Source organism: Papaver somniferum, chromosome 7, assembly GCF_003573695.1.
Source record: "Papaver somniferum cultivar HN1 chromosome 7, ASM357369v1, whole genome shotgun sequence".
NCBI lineage: Eukaryota > Viridiplantae > Streptophyta > Magnoliopsida > Ranunculales > Papaveraceae > Papaver > Papaver somniferum.
In genome coordinates, this window is record NC_039364.1 from 207,795,827 (window position 1) to 207,814,261 (window position 18,435).

General features: G+C 37.6%; 2 protein-coding genes and 1 long non-coding RNA gene across 7 annotated transcripts; 2 read left to right on the forward strand and 1 right to left on the reverse strand.

The window, feature by feature from the left end:
• Window positions 1-1,009: 1,009 nt before the first annotated feature.
• LOC113299463 lies at window positions 1,010-3,394 on the forward strand. Of its 2 annotated transcripts, XM_026548479.1 has the most exons (4): window positions 1,013-1,595; window positions 1,861-1,951; window positions 2,027-2,211; window positions 2,428-3,394. In XM_026548479.1, exons 1-4 carry the CDS (start codon window positions 1,193-1,195, stop codon window positions 2,805-2,807), a joined length of 1,059 nt encoding a protein of 352 aa, XP_026404264.1. In that variant the 5' UTR covers window positions 1,013-1,192; the 3' UTR covers window positions 2,808-3,394. The 2 variants fall into 2 exon arrangements, with proteins under 2 accessions (XP_026404263.1, XP_026404264.1); XM_026548478.1 differs by having other exon boundaries at window positions 1,010-1,595; window positions 1,861-2,211.
• A 2,419-nt stretch (window positions 3,395-5,813) lies between these two features.
• Window positions 5,814-7,014, reverse strand: LOC113299465. The gene is made up of 3 exons (XR_003334929.1): window positions 6,726-7,014; window positions 6,411-6,495; window positions 5,814-5,841 (listed from the first exon to the last, which is right to left on the reverse strand). It is a non-coding gene; the product is annotated as an uncharacterized LOC113299465 (long non-coding RNA).
• A 244-nt stretch (window positions 7,015-7,258) lies between these two features.
• LOC113299464 (protein-L-isoaspartate O-methyltransferase 1-like) lies at window positions 7,259-10,331 on the forward strand. 4 transcript variants are annotated; one of them, XR_003334927.1, is made up of 5 exons: window positions 7,259-7,402; window positions 7,931-8,204; window positions 8,911-9,075; window positions 9,492-9,873; window positions 10,057-10,331. XR_003334927.1 is itself a non-coding variant. In XM_026548481.1 (5 exons), the coding sequence occupies exons 3-5, from the start codon at window positions 7,955-7,957 to the stop codon at window positions 9,740-9,742; spliced, it is 666 nt and encodes a 221-aa protein (XP_026404266.1). In that variant the 5' UTR covers window positions 7,296-7,402; window positions 7,640-7,759; window positions 7,931-7,954; the 3' UTR covers window positions 9,743-9,968. The 4 variants fall into 4 exon arrangements, 2 of the variants coding, with proteins under 2 accessions (XP_026404265.1, XP_026404266.1); XR_003334928.1 differs by having other exon boundaries at window positions 9,492-9,802; XM_026548481.1 differs by lacking the exon at window positions 10,057-10,331 and adding an exon at window positions 7,640-7,759 and having other exon boundaries at window positions 7,296-7,402; window positions 9,492-9,968.
• The last annotated feature ends 8,104 nt before the right edge of the window (window positions 10,332-18,435 follow it).

Genomic DNA, 18,435 nt, shown 5'->3' on the forward strand with positions numbered 1-18,435 from the left:
AGTCGGCTCGTCTGGCTGTGGATTTTCTACACATCCATGGAACATGACAACTATATTTAGATCAGCACAGCTGTTGTGGTCCTTAGAGAAATGAAATCGGCCGAAGTGGCAAAATCACAATCACACTATTCATACTCAACTTGAATGGGAGGATAATTGTTAGGGGAAAGCCTCTTTTACTAGAGGGAAAGCCGATTATGGGGTGGATTTAGAAAACGCTTTCCCCCTAGTAACAAATAATTATTTTAGAAACTTGTAAAAATTTCGAAACTCCCGTTTCGTCAACCAAAAAGAAAATCATGAAGGTCAATAACTAGGGCACCATTGGGTCCTTGGCAACCGAGTAAGATTCAGAAAACCAGCTTCATACTGGGGATCGTGCGGAACAAGAGATAATTTTTCGCAGTCCGTTCCTCCCCCAGTTTCGCCTATGTCTATGCGTGTGAACTCTTCAAAGGCTAATTCTTCTGATATCTCGGCTGTAAAACAGCTAAATTCAGTCTGGAAAAGAGTTTGTGACGCTAGGCCAGGGGTTTCATCTCCTACTACGGGTTTGGATACGGGTATTCTATCTAGGCACGAAAGGGGAAATCTACACCCTTGGATCACTGTTAGGCGTAGGATAAGTTCGGATAAGGGTAACACTTGTTATTTAGAGCAGGGGCTATGGGATAGACTATAAAACAGTCTATCCCTTTCTAAACGAGCGAGCGCCTATCCGAAAGAGGGAGAAAACGACCATGGGATAGAAGAGAACGAGTCTATGCGTCATACAGTTGGCCGTTCAAAGTACTACATTTTTAGAAAAAAAATTAAAACGGCTAACTCAGAGCCGTGCAAAGAAAGAATGCCTCTGGAAGTTATGAGATATGTATGGTAGAATGTTAGCCAATTAAAGATCAAAAATAGTAAAACGCCTAACCAAGAGCCATTTAAGGAAAAAAAATATTTCAAACGGAAAATTAAGTGTCGTGTGTGTGCTCATTTTCATTTTGCACAACTATTTTTCTCAAACGTCAAACCAAGAGCCGTGTAGTGAACACTTTCACTCTCTCTATCGATTGAACGAGAGCTCAATTGAGTTTGGGGCGATAGAGAGTTTCCCTCTACCCATAGTATGACCAAATTTGATCAAGTCTTTCATTTTGGATGAGACTCTCAACTTCCATATCCCTTGCTCTTAGGACAGTCGATGGGACAGCCTGCTGATAATTCAAAGTTTGTTTGTCCGTTGGATTCATCCTCGAGCTCGCCAGTACTTAGATCTAACAGTTTTGCTCCTTTGATGTCTATGTCGACTCACTCTCAAACTTCAAAGGCTACAACTCAAAATATTGCAGAGATGGAAGAGGAGATCGAGGCCAAAGTAAATTTTCATATTCAGTTCAATAAAAATCTTGGCATCGACTGTAATCATCCTAACATGAGAGAAATTTGCAAAAGTTTAATTCAGAGGAATTCTGCAAACCCATCAAATATGGAGCTTCCAGCATATGCAGATAATGATGGATTAGGGTCTTATGATTCTGAAGATAAGGAGCAATTGGATGAAGTAGATGTGGAGGAGGGTCGAATTGATGCAATTAACGATTTGGGTAATTCAAATTCACTTGTTATGAATGTTTTTAATCCAATTTCTGTTTCTAGGGTTTTTGATTCCTTCAATGGATCATAAACGTTTGTGTTGGAATATTAGGGGTCTTGGGAATGATAATAAAATTGCAGCAGTCAGAAATGCAATTAGAAAGAATAATATTACTATTTGTGCGATTCAAGAAACTAAAAGGGAGATAGTTGATGATGGTTTGTTTCGTGCTCTATGGGGGTCTTCTAATTGTAATTATGTTTTCCAACCTTCAGGAGGAGCTTCAGGTGGGATTATTGTTATGTGGAAACAAGGTTTTTTACACATGGAAGATCACTTGGTTGGGGCTTTCTCACTTTCTATAAGGTTTACAAATATTTCTGATAACTTTCATTGGTTATTCATTGCTGTTTATGCTGCTTCTGATTCTGGGTATTGTAGGCAATGCTGGCAGGAATTGTCAAATATTAGAATTTTGTTCGAGGATCCTTGGGTTTTAGGTGGTGATTTCAATGCTATCCTATCTCAATCAGAGAGAAACAAATCTGGTGGTTGTATTACTAATAGAAGGTTCTTCAAAAAATTTGTGAGCAGGCATGAGCTTATGGACTTACCTGTGGCTGGAGGTAAGTTTACATGGACGAATTCACAACAGCCTCCACTATTAATTAGGCTTGATAGATTTCTGGTTACTAGTGACTGGTAAACTAAATGTCCTTCTATTATGCAAGCAAGATTGAAAAGGCCAGTTTCGGATCACACTCCCATTTTGTTGTGTTGCAATTCTGGTTTGAATTATAAAGCTCCATTTAGACTTGATAACTATCTCCTGCATCATCCAGATTTTCTCCCTAATCTTAAGGTTTGGTGGCAAAATCTTACATTTACTGGAAGACCAAGCTTTGTGTTTGTGAAGAAGCTACAAGGACTGAAATTTTTTATCAAGGCCTGGAGGAAGACTTTTGGGGACTTACAACTTAAAATTGATCACTTAGAGGATGTTATTAACTCTTGGGATTTGCAAGAAGAAGCAGATATTGTTTTGTCCACTGCAGAGGTAGTTGCACGAGAAGAAGCAAAAGCTAAACATGCTGCTCTTACTCTTGATGTGGCAAGAAAGTGGGGACAGAGAGCAAAGGAAGATTGGGCTAGAAATGCCGAGAAGAACTCCAAGTATTTACATCAAATTTCAGACAACTTTGATGAAGGTTGCAAGTGTTAGGTGTGGTTACATCTCTTTCTGATGAAATTATTGAAGATTGCAGAAAATGGCAGTTTGGACCGGAGTTTTCAGTGGCAAATTGTTATGCTTCTCTTGATGTAGATGGATTGCTAGTATTCCCTCAAAAACAGGTATGGAACCCAAGAGTACCTTTAAAAGTCGCTTTTTTAGTTTGGACAATGTGTCATGATGGTATTCCTACTCTTGAAGTTCTACATAAAGCTGGTCTGTTTCATGTCTTTTCTGTGGTGTTGAACAAGAATCACAAAATCATTTATTTCTTCATTGCTTTGAAACAAGAAAGCGTTGGCATTATTTCTTGGACAGTTTTAACATGTTATGGGTCTTCTCTGACACGGTAAAGCAAAATGTTTGTGAATGGGGAAGAAGAAAGAAGACTAAGAGATTCATGTACCAGTTGTGGAGCTTATTACCGTTTTCCATCTGGTGGGTCATTTGGAAGGAAAGAAACTACAGGCTTTATAAGGGTTTCAAGAGGAACTTTGATCAGTTAATAATTACTATTAAGTGTACACTGTATAGCTGGCCAGTTAACACCAATTTATTTCATGGCTATTCTTTAAGCACTTTGATTTGGAACTGGGACGCTGTAGTTACCAACAGGTAACTTGGTTCTCTTTGAATTTTACTATTTTTCATCTTTCCGATGAAATCTAGTTTTTTATAAAATTTTCCCTTTTGCTCTCTAAAAAACAATTGGAGGGAAATTCTCCATGTTGAAAGGTCCCAAGCTGAAGGTCTGGTTAAATTAAGCAAATTTCACCACAACAGCTTAAAGTAATGACTAACAAATTTGAAAAACAGCTTAAGAGTAATGATTAACACTTTGGTGTCTAGGGATGTTCATGGTCGGTTTTGGTTCGGTTTTTAGCCAAACCAAAACCGAAACCAATACTATCCGTTTATAAAAATCTAAACCAAACCAATCCATTAGCCATTGGTTCGGTTTCCAAATGGTTCCAGCTGGTTTCGGTTTGTCCCAGTGGTTTTTGGTTAACCAATAATTCTATATATCAAACCAAAAGAAAAATTGCACAAATTAACAGACAAAAAAATCGTGCCGATAGTATTGGTTTACACAAACAGATAAATTTTATCAAGAATAGTTAAAGCTTACTCTATATCTAGAGATCAAAAGAAGATATATATAATATATCTTAATTTAGTTATTGACAAACAAAAAAGAAGGAAGACGTGATGAAGAAAGTCTAGTAGCAGTAATGGCAGAGAGAAGGAGAAAGAGAAAGAGGGAGAGTATTATAATGAAATATTGGATTTAGGGTTTCTTCTTATCCTTTACATCAATGGGTAGAATCTAATACTTGTACATCAACGATAGAAACTAAGTTTAAAAATTAATCGGTTTTCCAATGGTTTTTGATTCGGTTTTAGCAGTTAAACCAAACTAAAACCAACACTATTGGTTTTCCACTTTCTACACCATAACCAATCCATTAGTAAATGGTTCGGTTTGGTTTCTTCCTAATTGGTCTGATTTGGTCCGGTTCCAACGGAAAACCGAAACCATGTTCAACCCTACTAGTGTTTGTATTTGCAATCAATCTTACAGTAAATGAACCCATACACGTGGAACACTGTATCCATATAATATTCTGCATTCATGTGGCTTCGATGCAAATTTGAGAACTACACATCCATTATTGAAAACATAATAAGCGACGGAGTATAAACCAAAAACAAATTTGGTCGGGGACTGAGGCCACTACTCAACCATACTACAAGAAAATGAGATGTGGTACCTTGCAATGTGCGTATGTAGGAGTGGGATTTCCAACTTCCAAACACTAAAGCCTTTCAAAACATATATGGAAATATCAAGATAAAAACTGATTATTGAATTGGGAAAGTTTTTTTTTTTTTTTTAAATCCACACCGAAATCAGCTTTCCCTCTAGTGGCTTTCCCCAACAATTATGAATAAGGGTGCACACGGTACGGTTCGGCTCGGTTCTTGCCGAGGCCGAGTACCTGTACCTCCCTAGGATCGGGACGAAGATTTTGGACCGGTACAGGTACCGTGTACCTCGGTTCCGGTACCATTCGGTTCCGGTGCGGTTCCGGCACCAGTCGGTACCTTTTCAGCACAAAAATGACTGCCTTTTCTTTTACCTGTTTTTTCTATAGAACAAATTCTCATTCAAAGCAACAACTAATAAGTAGCAATATTACTAACAAACCAAACAAACAATGTCTTGAAAATATGGAAAAAAAAGTAGCAGTAGCCACAGACACACACACTAAGTCTTGAAAATGAGAAAATCTGAAAAAAGAACAACTAATCAACTAGCAGTGCAGCTAGTGCTTCTGTAATCTTGAATCTTGATCTTCTAATCCATGTCAGCAGCACTTGTGGTGTCATCACTGTTGATAGGACCAAGTAACGCTGTAAAAACAAATAATAGCAGTTAGTAACTATTAGACTATATCTATTACTGCCAAACACAAGTAATAATGTAATATGTTACCTTCTTCAACTTCAACATCATCATCTGGTATGTAATCAGATAGAAGATCAAGTTGTATTGGCTTCCTTAGCCAGCTTTGTGTGCAAAGCAATGCTCAACTGTCCTTGTAGATAAAGAGCTTCTACAAGGACTTAAGACTCTATCCTAATCTCATAGATAAATTACATATGGACAACATAGACCATTTCTAGAATATCAACAAGTGTTACCAGCTCTATCCTAATCTCATAGATAAATTCCTATCCACGAAGGGAACCTAATTAGCAACTTGAATCTTGTAATTCAGCCACCACACATTCACATTTACATATCCCTTGAATGCACAAATACCAAATGACAAACCTTGAATGTGCAGTATCAGCAACCCTCTAAAATTACTGAATTAGTGAACTCCAAGAACTTAAATCTGCACTTCAGCACCTAATCAAAAACACAAGAAAAATAAATAAATTAGATTTCAACAACATTTAATAAACCCAATTCAGAAAACCCACTCCACTCCAAGAACTTAAATCTGCACTTCAGCACCTAATCATACACTTGATCAAGTCAGATAACTTCTCAGTACCTATTGATTCTTCATTTCAATAAAATCCATTTTATTTAGACAAACATGGAGGTGATGAAACATAAGAAGATTCATGTAACATAAGAACTAACTACTTGTCATTCTTGTCCTGCTCTAACATGTAATTGCAGTTAACTACTTGGTACTTATACAGCATCATCAACAAAGTCTAACAACAGTATAATGAACCAAATCGTAATCCCAGATTGCTAATTGTAACTAGTAGGAACACCTAACCCATATTAACTTTATAAACAAAAGTTACAAAACCACAGAATTGGAGCATCACTGCAAGTAAATGCACTTTGACAACACCAAAAAGATTGAGTAACTAACTAATTATCTACCTACTTCTAGCAATCATGTAAATTAGAAATCAGAACAATTACTAACACCCTAATTTCATTAACAAAAAGAAAAAGAAGTACTCAAATTACTAAAACAGCACCATTACCATTCAAAGATTAGCACTAGACACTAGACAGTGAATTAGGAACAACATAATCCAAAACAACAACAAATCTCTAACCTTTTCCTTCTCTTTCTCCACTCCCTTAGATAATCTGATTGATACTTAATCCAGTTCAGTTCCTTTCTTTTCCCTTTGTCTTACCCTGTGAAAGTGAAACCCTAATATAATCAGACATAGCTTTCAAGATCAAAAGATTCAAAACTTCACAAAAGTAATGATTACACATCGAAGCTTTGTCTTGATTTTTCACGAATCATCAACGAAAACATGATTATAATGAAAGAGAGGTACACAGATAAGAAGATGCAGATTAGAAGAAACGTTAACCTAAATTGAAAAAAAAATAAATCAAAATCCGCAACATCTGATTACCTCTTAGTAAGAACTGAGACATAAACTCATATCAATCAACGAGACAGAGGAGTAATCCAAGTTCCAACAGAGTTCTTCACTTATTCTCCTTCTCAGAGACAGAGGAGAGACGGAAAGAAAAAAAGAAACGAAATTGAGAATAGAAACCCTAGCCCTATAATGTTTGCTTATATACCACCACTTAATCCAACGGTTATTATTGATCTATCATCCCCTAAATCTGACGGCTACAACTAATCGGTACAGACGGTACGGTTCGGCACGGGACTAGGCCAGGGCCGTGTACCTGTACCTCCCTAACCTCGGTTCCTATTTTTAGGACCGGTACCTATACCCCGTTCCTCAGTTCGGTACAAAACCAGGTACGGTTCCACCGGTTCCGGGACGGTCCGGCTCGGTTCCTGTGCCCCTTAATTATGAATAGGAATCGGTCTTTCAACTGTAATCGAATCCCGATAGTCGTTAAATTCCAACCATCTACCACAGGACGTGTCAATTATGTACTGGTCAACCTCTCTATAGCTTATGATTTCCGCTATCGTACGCCTCTGTCAATATCCCCACTCATTCACTCAAACAGTCAAACCAACAAAAAATACACATCCTTTCTTTCTTTCTTTCTCCTCCTACAAACCCTAACTCTCCAGAACGGGAAACTTTCAGTGCTTGATTATAAGGTAACTCTCTTTCCTTTGCTATAATTGCTCAATTTCTGCTGTTTTTGGTGTTGATCATTTGATAATTGATTAAAAAATAACTGTTAGTTGAGAATTGTGAATATTAATTTATAAACCATATACAATCTTAATCTCATTATTAAAAACAAAAAATGATGATCCGGACTTGATTGTTATACATAAGGGGATTTTGATTTTTGATTTTTGATTTTTGATTTAACTTGTCATCTTGAGTAGATGCCCAGTTGATCCAGGCCTGACTGTCATATTTGAGGCCGCTAGTTCCATTGACCTTTCTTATAACAATAGATGCCTCTCTAATATGAGGGAAAGTCGTTGTGTGGTAATACTCACAAGGTTGATACTCGACAACTCCTAATTTACCAACATGACATATGGATCGTCATTTTGATTATCATTACATATTTTAGACTGTGTTCTTTTCATGAAATTTCAATTTTGCATACCCACAGATGGTGACATTATGGTATTATATTGTGTATGATGTTCTTTATGACGATTTTACAGCGAGTTGTTTTAAAAAAAGGGAATATGGGTAAGAATGAAGCAATGGTGGTTAGATTGCAGAAGAATGGGATAATTAGTTCAAAGAAGGTAGCTGAAGTTATGGAGAGCATCGATAGGGGATTATTTGTTCCTGATGGGATTCAATCTTATGTTGACACCCCTTTGGCTATAGGGTATAATGCAACTATATCTGCTCCTCATATGCATGCTGTGTGTCTCCAACTTTTATTGGAGAATTTGCAACCAGGAATGCATGCTTTAGATGTTGGATCAGGTAAAATGGATCTTTTTACTTGCTACCCTAATTTTCATGCTTTAGCATTTAAATTATCTTGAGTCAAGAATTGTGTATTCTACATAGTTTCTTTTGCATTACTAAGGTGTATCGTGTAACATGGATTTGGCTCCATCCAGTTGAGTGTTAACTAGGTGAGGTCCTTGAGGAAGTATGAACACAGAGTAGGTTAGTGAGAATGTACACCAAACAAATAAAGTTTGTATAAACATTAGGTGGGATAACTTTGCACAATTTTTCCCAACAAACAGGTATCACTTACAAATATTTCCACAAAACTCCACCTCATCTGCATTTTTTGGCCAACCCTCCTTGGTCTGACCTGCAAGAGGACTGATCTATGTAAAGTTTGTTTCTTGGCCTCCGATCATTTCATTAATGACTAACTTGAAATTATCGATATTTGTGGGAGAATGCAGAAAAGTTCAAGGATATGAACTGGGTTTCCCATGTTTTCTTGTTAGTTTCATCACTTCAATAAGCACTATTTCAGATGACACTTTTTTCGCTCTAAATGGAAGCATTTTTATATGTTAGATGATTGTACCTGTAAATCAAGAAATATATTTTTAACTTACTGCAACTTTTGAGGACTGTGTCACCTCAGATTGTATGGTTATCATATGGAGTTATGAATAGTGCAATTTTTTGTAGTTCATTTTTTCTGCTTATGGTCTTCTTTTAGGAACGGGATATCTGACTGCATGTTTTGCCGTGATGGTTGGATCCCAAGGGCATGCTATCGGCATCGAGCACATACCTGAGTTGGCAAGTACTTCCCTTGAGAATATAAAAAACAGTGCAGCTGCACCGTTCCTGGAGGAAGGCTCCCTCTCTATACATGTCAGTGGTATGTTCTGTAACACATTGACTATGCATTATCCTTCAATTTTAACATGAATGGGGACATTTTAAAAGAGGATCAGTGGAACTTATGTTGTCATTCCATGATATACTGGTCAGCCATCTGATATCCTCCTATCAGTTCTCTTGTTTTATAAGTTAATTGATCAGACTCAGGCAACTGTACATCATATTTTCATGCTTGACTAGTTCAAGAAAGTTATTACGAAGTTTCAGGAGTCTCCCCGACATGCTACATATTGACTGATACCATAGAACCATCAAAAGTTGAAAAGATACGACTGATCAAGATGATAACAGTTCCATCATTTCTTCTAAATTATGAATTTCGTCAATGCTAATTTATCATATGCTTATTATTGGTTGTTATGGGTTTATTGATATGCACTTACATGGCTGCAGATGGAAGGCTTGGTTGGCCAGAATTTGCACTCTATGATGCTATTCATGTAGGTGCAGCAGCTCCAGAAATTCCGCAAGCACTTATACAGCAGTTAAAGCCAGGAGGTAGATTGGTGATTCCAGTTGGTGTCGATGTACAGAATTTACAGGTTGTGGACAAGAAAATGGATGGATCCGTCACCGTCAGAAATGAACTTGCGGTGCGTTACATTCCACTGACCAGTCTTAAAGCTCAGTTGAATGGATATTGAAAGTATTAAGTGTTTCTGTTCCAAGAGATACTTAAGTTAATGCAGGATCAGAAAGACAAGGTGCGTGACAATGGGCTTGCTCTCCAGTCTCCATTCTTGGTTATGCTGTATATACATTTAGTTTTGTACAGGTATAAGAATGTAATTTACAACTTACTATATCTCCTTGTAATCTGACTAAATAAATGGTTTCCGTTATTTTCATTTCATCTTTTTGCTGCTCTTACATTTATTTTCTCGCTGTAACTTCCTTTCTTTACAAACTAACACTTTGGCTATGTTCTGACAAGATTATTCATTTATGCGCGCAACAGGTAGCCTAAAAAGGTAGATATTGAGTAACATCATCAAAATGGGTTGTTTGGACAATGGTGCTTTTATACCGAGTAGTTCTTGCCTCAAACCTGTGGCACTTTTGCCGTGAGAGTTGATTGTTCGACTTACTCATTGTTTCAGTATTGCTCCCTTCACAGAAGCACCTCCCATGTTCTTTAGGTAGTTACTCCAAGGAAGTAAAGTTTCTTAAGGCACCCGCAACTGTTAATTAAAGGCACCCGCAACTGTTAATTAAAGGCACCTGTTGGCACTATCTTCTTTATTTTTTTTAGAAGTTCCCCAATTGAGTTTACACAGATGCCAGGAGGCAATTTTATTTTTAGAAGTTGGGAGGGGATATTTTTAGAAGTTCCGGAGGGGATACACGTATATAGAAGTATCAAATTCGGACCAAACGGGAAGGACAGTGTTAGGGTTCTAGACCTTTGCACTGGAGAAAAGTTGTGAAGATAACCTTCACAGAACTTAGTGAAGATAGTCTTCACAGGATTGTTATCAGACAAAGTTAAAAGAGAACCGGATAAACCCTTTGAATTAGGAGTTAGCCACCAGCTTTTAAGAAGAAGAAATAAAGTAAACTTGAATTGTTATTGATTGATTCCCTAAGCAAGCTGCGGCTAGGTTATTTATAGCTTTCAAAGCCTTGAATAACAAGAAAATAACTGAAGTTTAAAGACAGCCTAAATTAGGAAAGAGTTTAACTAATTATGGAAAGCTAGGAAACTAAATACAGCAAATAACTAACTGTGTGGTGTTGGCATCACAACATCCCACCCCTCTTGAAAACAGACTTGTCCTCAAGTCTTATATTCTGGAAATCGCGCAATGAAATCATCAGCGTCCTCCCAAGTTGCTTCATCTTCAGGATGGTTCTTCCATTGCACGAGCCATTGAGTACCAGCATGATTCCCCTTCTTGTACATCCGTCTCTGTAAAATTGTAGATGGTTCCCATTTGTCATAGTCAATTATATCTGGTAAAATAGCGACAATATTAACAATTACGCCGAGTTTCTTTTTTAACTGAGAAACATGGAAAACGGTATGAATACGACTGGTGGTAGGAAGCTCCAATTTATAATCCACTGTTCCAATTTTCTCCAAGACTCGAAAAGGCCCGTAAAAACGAGGAGAGAGCTTCGAAAAAGATTGACTAGCAACAATTGTTTGTCGATATGGTTGGAGACGCAAATAGACCCAATCATTAGTCTCAAAACTACGTTATGTTCTGTGAGAGTCAGTATATTTCTTCATTCTAGCTTGAGCTTCATGCAAGTGAGACTTCAACAGTTTAAGAGTGTGATCTCTGGCTTGAAGATTTATATCAACATCATGTACTGAGGTAGAGCCTGGTAAGTATGATAAAATGGTTGGATGAGGTCTGCTATACAAAGCTTCATATGGAGTCATTTGGATAGCAGTATGAAAGGTTGTGTTATACCACCATTCAGCCCAAGGGAGCCATTTAAACCAATCTTTTGTCTTCATACCAGCAAAGCAACGCAAATAACACTCTAGAGTACGATTAGTAACTTCAGTCTGACCATCTGATTGTGGATGGTACGCTGTACTGTGACATAGTTGGGTGCCTTGTAAAGAAAAATATGCAGTCCAAAAATTTCTCATGAATATCGCATCTCTATCACTGACAATACTCTTTGGCATCCCATGAAGACGAACCACCTCTCGTACAAATACGTGTGCAACTATGCTAGCAGAATAGGGATGAGACAGAGCAATAAAATGCACATACTTGGAAATTCGATCAATAACAACCAAAGTGGAGCTTTTTCTCTCAGATAGAGGAAACCCATCGATGAAATCCATTGAAATATCAAGCCATACATCAGCAGGAATGGGTAAGGGATTCAAGAGGCCAGGAGGAGATATCGATTCAGTTTTATTACGTTGACAAATGTCACAATGATCAATGAACTCTTTAATTGAATGTTTCATTCCCTTCCAATAAAATTTTTGTTGCAATCTCTTGAAGGTTCTTAAGTAACCTGAATGACCTCCCATTGGAGTTGTGTGAAATTCTTCCAATAATTTGGAGCACCAAGAAGAAGAAGAAACAACCACAATCCTTTGCTTATATCGTAAGATTCCATCTATGTAAGTATAGTTGTGCTTGAAGCCAGGATTAGTACGTAGACTAGCAATTAATGACCCATAGGCATCATCCTGATGACATTTTTTGACAATTTCTTGCACACCAGAGAAAATAGGTGTTGAGAGTTTTGAGGGCTGGAGAGACGAGATAAAGCATCAACAACTACGTTCTCTTTTCCATGACGAAAAACAATCTCATAGTCATATCCCAAAAATTTAGATAGCCATTTTTGTTGTCCCATAGATGATAATTTTTGATCCAAAAAAATCCTTCAAGCTTCTATGATCGGTATAGATCTTAAAATGTCTTCCCAATAAATAAGGACGCCATTTTTGAACAAAAGATACAACTGCTAACATCTCTTTGTCATAAACGGAAAGATTTAAATTCTTACTCCCTCCGTCCTAGTTTACTTGCCAAAATTGAATTTTTTTTAACAAAAGTGTACCAAAAAATTACTATATTTCCTACTAAAATTATCTAATTATCAAGAAAGAAATAAAAACTAGGATACAAAAACTAGTATATTAAACAAGTAATTTGAAAGATTGATGATGTATGTGGGAGTAATTTGAATTTGTTTCAAGTTTTTGCAAAATCCTATTTTGGAAAGTAAACTAGGACGGAGGGAGTACTAGATAGCGGCTTGCTGTAGTAAGCAAGAGGTCTGCCAGACTGCATTAATACGACACCTAAACCACCACCCGAAGCATCACATTCAAGATAAAACTCCTTGCTAAAATCGAGTAATGCTAATACAGGAGTTGTAGTAAGAGCATGCTGCAACAATTTGAATGAAGAAGTAGCATCATCATTCCAAACAAAAGCATCATTTTTTAATAGCCGAGTCAAAGGTTTACTGATAGTGCCAAAATCCTTGACAAACTTGCGATAATAACCAACAAGACCAAGAAATGCGCGAAGCTCTTTAACTGTGCTAGGAATAGGCCAAGAAAGAACACTCTTGATTTTATCATCTTCAACTGATACCCCATTACATGAGATAACATGGCCGAGATAACCCACGGAAGATTGGGAAAATGTGCATTTAGACTCTTTCACGAATAATTGGTTGGAACGTAAAATATCAAACACAATAGACAAATGCTTAAGATGCTCAGAAAATCTCTTACTATATACCAATATGTCATCAAAAAAAACGAGCACGAACTTGCGTAAATGAGGTCTGAATATATCGTTCATCAAACTTTGAAATGTAGCTGGAGCATTCGAAATTCCAAATGGCATGACCAAGAACTCATAATGGCCATCGTGCGTCCGAAAAGCTGTCTTAGCAATATTTGGCTCAAAGAGACGAATTTGATAATAACCAGAGCGTAAATCGAGCTTTGTAAAGAAGCACGCACCGTGTAACTCATCCAAGAGATCATCAACCAAAGGAATAGGAAACCTATCTTTGATAGTAAGTTTATTTAATGCCCGATAGTCCACACACATTCTCCAAGTACCATCCTTTTTACGAACCATTAAAATTGGAGACGAAAAGGGACTGGAACTGGTACGGATCAATCCAGATTCCTTTAACTCAACAACTATTTTTTCAATCTCATTCTTCTGAAAATGAGGGTACCTATATGGTCGAATATTAACCGGAGAAGAATCAGCTAGTAAAGGAATGTGGTGATCATGCTGTCGTGAAGGTGGTAATGAATCAGGAGACTGAAAGATGTCCGAATATGTGGATAATAAATGCTGAATTTCAGGTGGTAGTTCGGCATTTAAATCCCTTGTAGACACATTAAATTCAAATAATTGAAACAGAATGCCAAAGTGCTCCTTGTTCAATAAATGTTACATGGAAGAATTGTCCATCATCATTACAGTTGAGGCGTTGTTATCCACCAAAAGAATGTCAGCATCTTGAATGTTGAACTTCATAGTTAAAGCTGTAAAATCCCAAGAGATTTCTCCTAACGTACGTAACCATTGGACACCCAACACGGCATCACAGCCACTAATAGGTAATAGATGAAAATCAGAAGTAAAATTATATCCTTGTAGCTGAATTGGAATATTAAAACAAAATCCTTGAGTACTTATCTGACCACCATCACCAACCGTTACACGTAAGTCAGCATCTGTGGAGAAAATAGAATAACCACACTGTTTGGCTACCTTTGGATGAAGAAAATTGTGTGTAGAACCCGAGTCGACAAGAATTGTTAAAACGTGTCCCTTAGTAAAGCTAGAAATATGCATTGTCCTAGGAAAAGGAGTACCCAAAAGAGAATGAAAAGTGATCTTGGCCTCAGATTCAATTGGTTCAATATTAGTGTCAGCATTGTTAGTGTCCACAAGTTTCTCAGCATTGTTAACATCCTCAACGTCGGCATCTATTTCAGGAACATCAACAATAGTCAATCTGGGATTGGCACAAATGTGAGTCGGTGTAAAGAGTTCATCACAATTAAAGCAGAGGCCTTGGGCAAGTCTTTGTTTCTGTTCATCCAATGAAAGTCGTCTAGCTCCAGGTGGTATAGAGGACTTATTGTATGGAGTTGGTTGTACCGTAGCAGCATGCCTAAATGGAGGATGACGATAAGGTTGTCTTGCGACAGCCTTAGTAACAGCTGCATAGGCCTCTTCTTGATGAAGTGCTTTTGTAAACGTCTCAAGTAATGTTTGTGGTGCCAACAACTTAACCGTAGCACCAATATGAGGTTTTAGAGAACGAATGAAGCAACTGATTAAATAATCCTCAAGAAAATCAACAAAGTTTAAGAGATGCTCAAATTCAGAGATATGTTCATGGACTGTACCTTTCTGATTAATTGTGCTAATATCTAATCGAGCATCAACAAATTTCTCCGGAGCAAATATTTCACGAACCAAAGTACAAAACTGTTCCCACGAATTGACTGTAATTTGGGTTCTTCTCCATCGAAACCATTGGTTGGCCTCGCCTTTAAGATGAGCAGAGGCGACAATAATTTTAAGAGCATCAGAGGTATTGTAAACACTAAAATATTGGTCTGCATTGAAAATCCATCCATCAGGGTCTTCACCAGCAAAGGTTGGAAATTTCATATTAGGGCGCAGCTGTTGTGGTTGACCATGATTTTGTGGTGGAGGTGGTGGAGGGGGATTTGCAGCACCAGGACGTTGTTGTAGCAGAGGTAAAAATTCTCTAAATACGGTGCGGAAAGAGGTTTCCATGGATGTGGCAAGCTGTGTGGCGAGAGCAGTACGTTCTTGTTCACGTAGCAACAACTTATCTGTCATCTTCTTCTTTTGAGTCTCTTCATCAAGAACATGAAGGTTAGTAATAGTCTCAACAAGATTGCCCATCTTGTCTGCTAAGACTTCAATACCTTCATGCACGTTCTTCAAATTTTCTGTGTAAGACATGTGAGGAAGAAAGAACCCTAAAAAAAAAAATTGGTCGATTTTTGGAGGTTGAATTGAACCTGATCTGATCCAGGTGTTAGGGTTCTAGACCTTTGCACTGGAGAAAAGTTGTGAAGATAACCTTCATAGGAGAAAAGTTGTGAAGATAGCCTTCACAGAACTTAGTGAAGATAGTCTTCACAGGATTGTTAACTGACAAAGTTAAAAGAGAACCGGATAAACCCTTTGAGTATTTCCCAAAACTATGAGAATAAAAATGCGGGGCAGAGGCCTCTCTAGCATGTTTTGTCCCAAAAATCTTGGTATTTTTTGCAAAACTCTTATGAGAAGACTTAAAAGGGGGTAATAATTGTAAAATTGGTTGGTGTTGGTATCTATTCTTTGAGTTCGAAATTTGTTGGCACTCTTAAAAATTCCTATATACTGATCAAAAAGAAGAGAAGAAAAATAAGGAGGAAACTACCAAATAAAGGTGAAAAGATCGTCAAGGGAGAGAATGAGAAACAAGAAGATGATGGAGTAGAGATGGTGACTATAGTTTTGAACGTTAGACATTGCCAATGTAATGGTTGTGTTAGGAAAGTTCCTATGGGTGTGGCAAACCAAAGAGTTTGCCATTTTTTCACTCACTATGGAGCTGGCAAACCGGCCTGGCTAAGTGGAAAATTTGCCACTTAGCCAGGCCAGGTCGAGACCGCTCGGTAAAATCTACACCGTTAGGTGTTTACTACACCGCTAGCGGTTCCTGTAAGTCCGGTCGGTCTAGTTTACACCGTTAAGTGGAATCTGATCCAACGGCTATAAATCTTACCCCCTATAAATACCACATTCCTCTACCATTTTAACCCACACCTTCTCTTCTCTACTCATCACATTTGTTAATCTCAAACAAATTTCATCATCCAACTCTTTCATTCACTCGTATTGTATAATTTCTTTAATATGTCTCAATCTAATACTCAATCTAAAAACTAAGAAGATTAGGGGTGCAAAATTTACCGTAGCCGAATATGAAAGCATTTGCAGAAACTTTGTGTTCTATATACAAGATAGTGTCGATGGTGCCCATCAACAATCTACTAAGTTGTGGGATAACATATTTGCTAAATTTCGTGATGAAACTATGAACATCAACGATCGTGATGCAAATGGATTGTCCGGTCGCTTCGTTATAATCAACGCCCAAGTTGCCTTGTATGTCGCTGCTCTAATGCAAGATGCTTGTGCTCGAGCGAGCGGTCTTGTCGATGTTGATGTCGAGCGAAGCGGTCATAAGACCGGTCGGTTTAGTCTCAACCGTTCGGTGGAGACTCGATCGCTTAACTTATTCCCCATAGTGGCGCAGCCAGTTTGCTAGGCCAACTGGCATGGAAAATGGAGGGTTTATCCAACCCCCCATAGAAGTTAGGAAATCTATTCAAAGTTTTGAAGGTGTTGAGAAAACTCAAAGAGATGGTGCAACAAACGAAATAACTGTAATAGGAAAAAGAGTTGATCCAGTAAAACTAAGAGGATATATTGCGTTAAAAACTAAAAAGAAAGTTGAACCCTCTTCCTAAGAAACCAGAAAAGGAAACAACCAAGGAGAAGAAAGTTGTCAAAAAACAGGCGCCTCAAGTGATGAGTACTGTTATTTTGAAGATTAATTTACATTGTGCTGACTGTATTAACAAAATTGGGAAGTGTGTGACGAAATACAAAGGAGTTGATCATGATTCATTCCGCGTTGCTAAGGCCAAGAATTTAGTAACAGTGAAAGGAACAATGGATGTTACAGAACTCACAACTAATTTGAAACAAAAAACTCAAAAGAGATGTTCATATTGTTCCGGCTGAGGAATGCGATGGCGGCGAAGAGATGAAAGAAAATGGTGGTGGTGGTGGAAGGGACCAGAGAACAGAGGGAGGAGCTGCTAAAACATGAACACCCTCGTGCTGGTCCAAGACAAAGGGATGTATATGGGTACGGTCCTGGAAATGGTTATGGGGTTGATCATGTTCTTCCATATGAGATGTTTAGTGACGAAAACCCTAATTTTTGTTATATTTTGTGATCAAGTTATGGAAAAAAAGTGGATATAATTTTTGAGGTTGAGTATTGGAAATTGTGAGGTATTTTTTTTTCCTTTTATGAATTATCGAGACTCGTAATTACAATTACGTCAGAATCAAACGATAAACAGCGCATGAATGATAGATTCAGTGACAACATGCTAAGATATTTGTGTTCAAAGTTTTATTGATCCGTTTTTAGGTATAGACCCATTAGGATGCCCTAAACGGCTAAACCTAGGTTCAAAACATCACTGAATTACTCTCCAAGAAATTCTAGAAGCAGACTTTTATTCCTAAAAGGAATAATAGGATTTTTATTCCTAGAAGGTTACAAATATAAGGAAGTCGCGTAAACGGAGTATTACTAGTTTTAGCACAGACCTCAACTATAAATAGGGACCTAAGGTGCTTGTAGAGGGGCACAAACAGAAGACTAGGGGGAATACTAACAAAAATAAAAGAAGCAACACCTAGGTCAAAAATAAACCTAAAAGATAAACGTTGTAAGTTCTAAAGCAAAAATCAGAATTTTCTATTGTAATCTACTTGTACTTTTTTTTTCTACTTTGTGGCGATTCTACACATATGTCAAATTAGGGTTCAGAGTAATCTATTTGTACTTTTTTTTCTACTTTGTGGCTATTCTACACATATATCAAATTAGGGTCCAGAATTGATCAAGTTGTATCCAGAGCTAGAAGGTAATTAAGCAGTTTACAATGGCTATCCAAAATCAATATTGGTTATAGAGAGCGTTCACGCGAGTGACTACAGTTCTTGCGGCAAGTAAAAGGCAAAATATGCAAGAATACACTACCGAA

Excerpts from the sequence above, each read along its gene's own strand:
- LOC113299464 (XM_026548480.1), top strand. The coding sequence starts at position 7,955 with ATGGGTAAGAATGAAGCAATGGTGGTTAGATTGCAGAAGAATGGGATA. Across the intron at positions 8,205-8,910 it reads TGCTTTAGATGTTGGATCAG|GAACGGGATATCTGACTGCA; the intron begins GTAAAATGGATC and ends GTCTTCTTTTAG. Across the intron at positions 9,076-9,491 it reads CCTCTCTATACATGTCAGTG|ATGGAAGGCTTGGTTGGCCA; the intron begins GTATGTTCTGTA and ends ACATGGCTGCAG.
- LOC113299463 (XM_026548478.1), top strand. The coding sequence starts at position 1,193 with ATGGGACAGCCTGCTGATAATTCAAAGTTTGTTTGTCCGTTGGATTCA. Across the intron at positions 1,596-1,860 it reads TGATGCAATTAACGATTTGG|GAGGAGCTTCAGGTGGGATT; the intron begins GTAATTCAAATT and ends TCCAACCTTCAG. Across the intron at positions 2,212-2,427 it reads GGACTTACCTGTGGCTGGAG|ATTTTCTCCCTAATCTTAAG; the intron begins GTAAGTTTACAT and ends TGCATCATCCAG.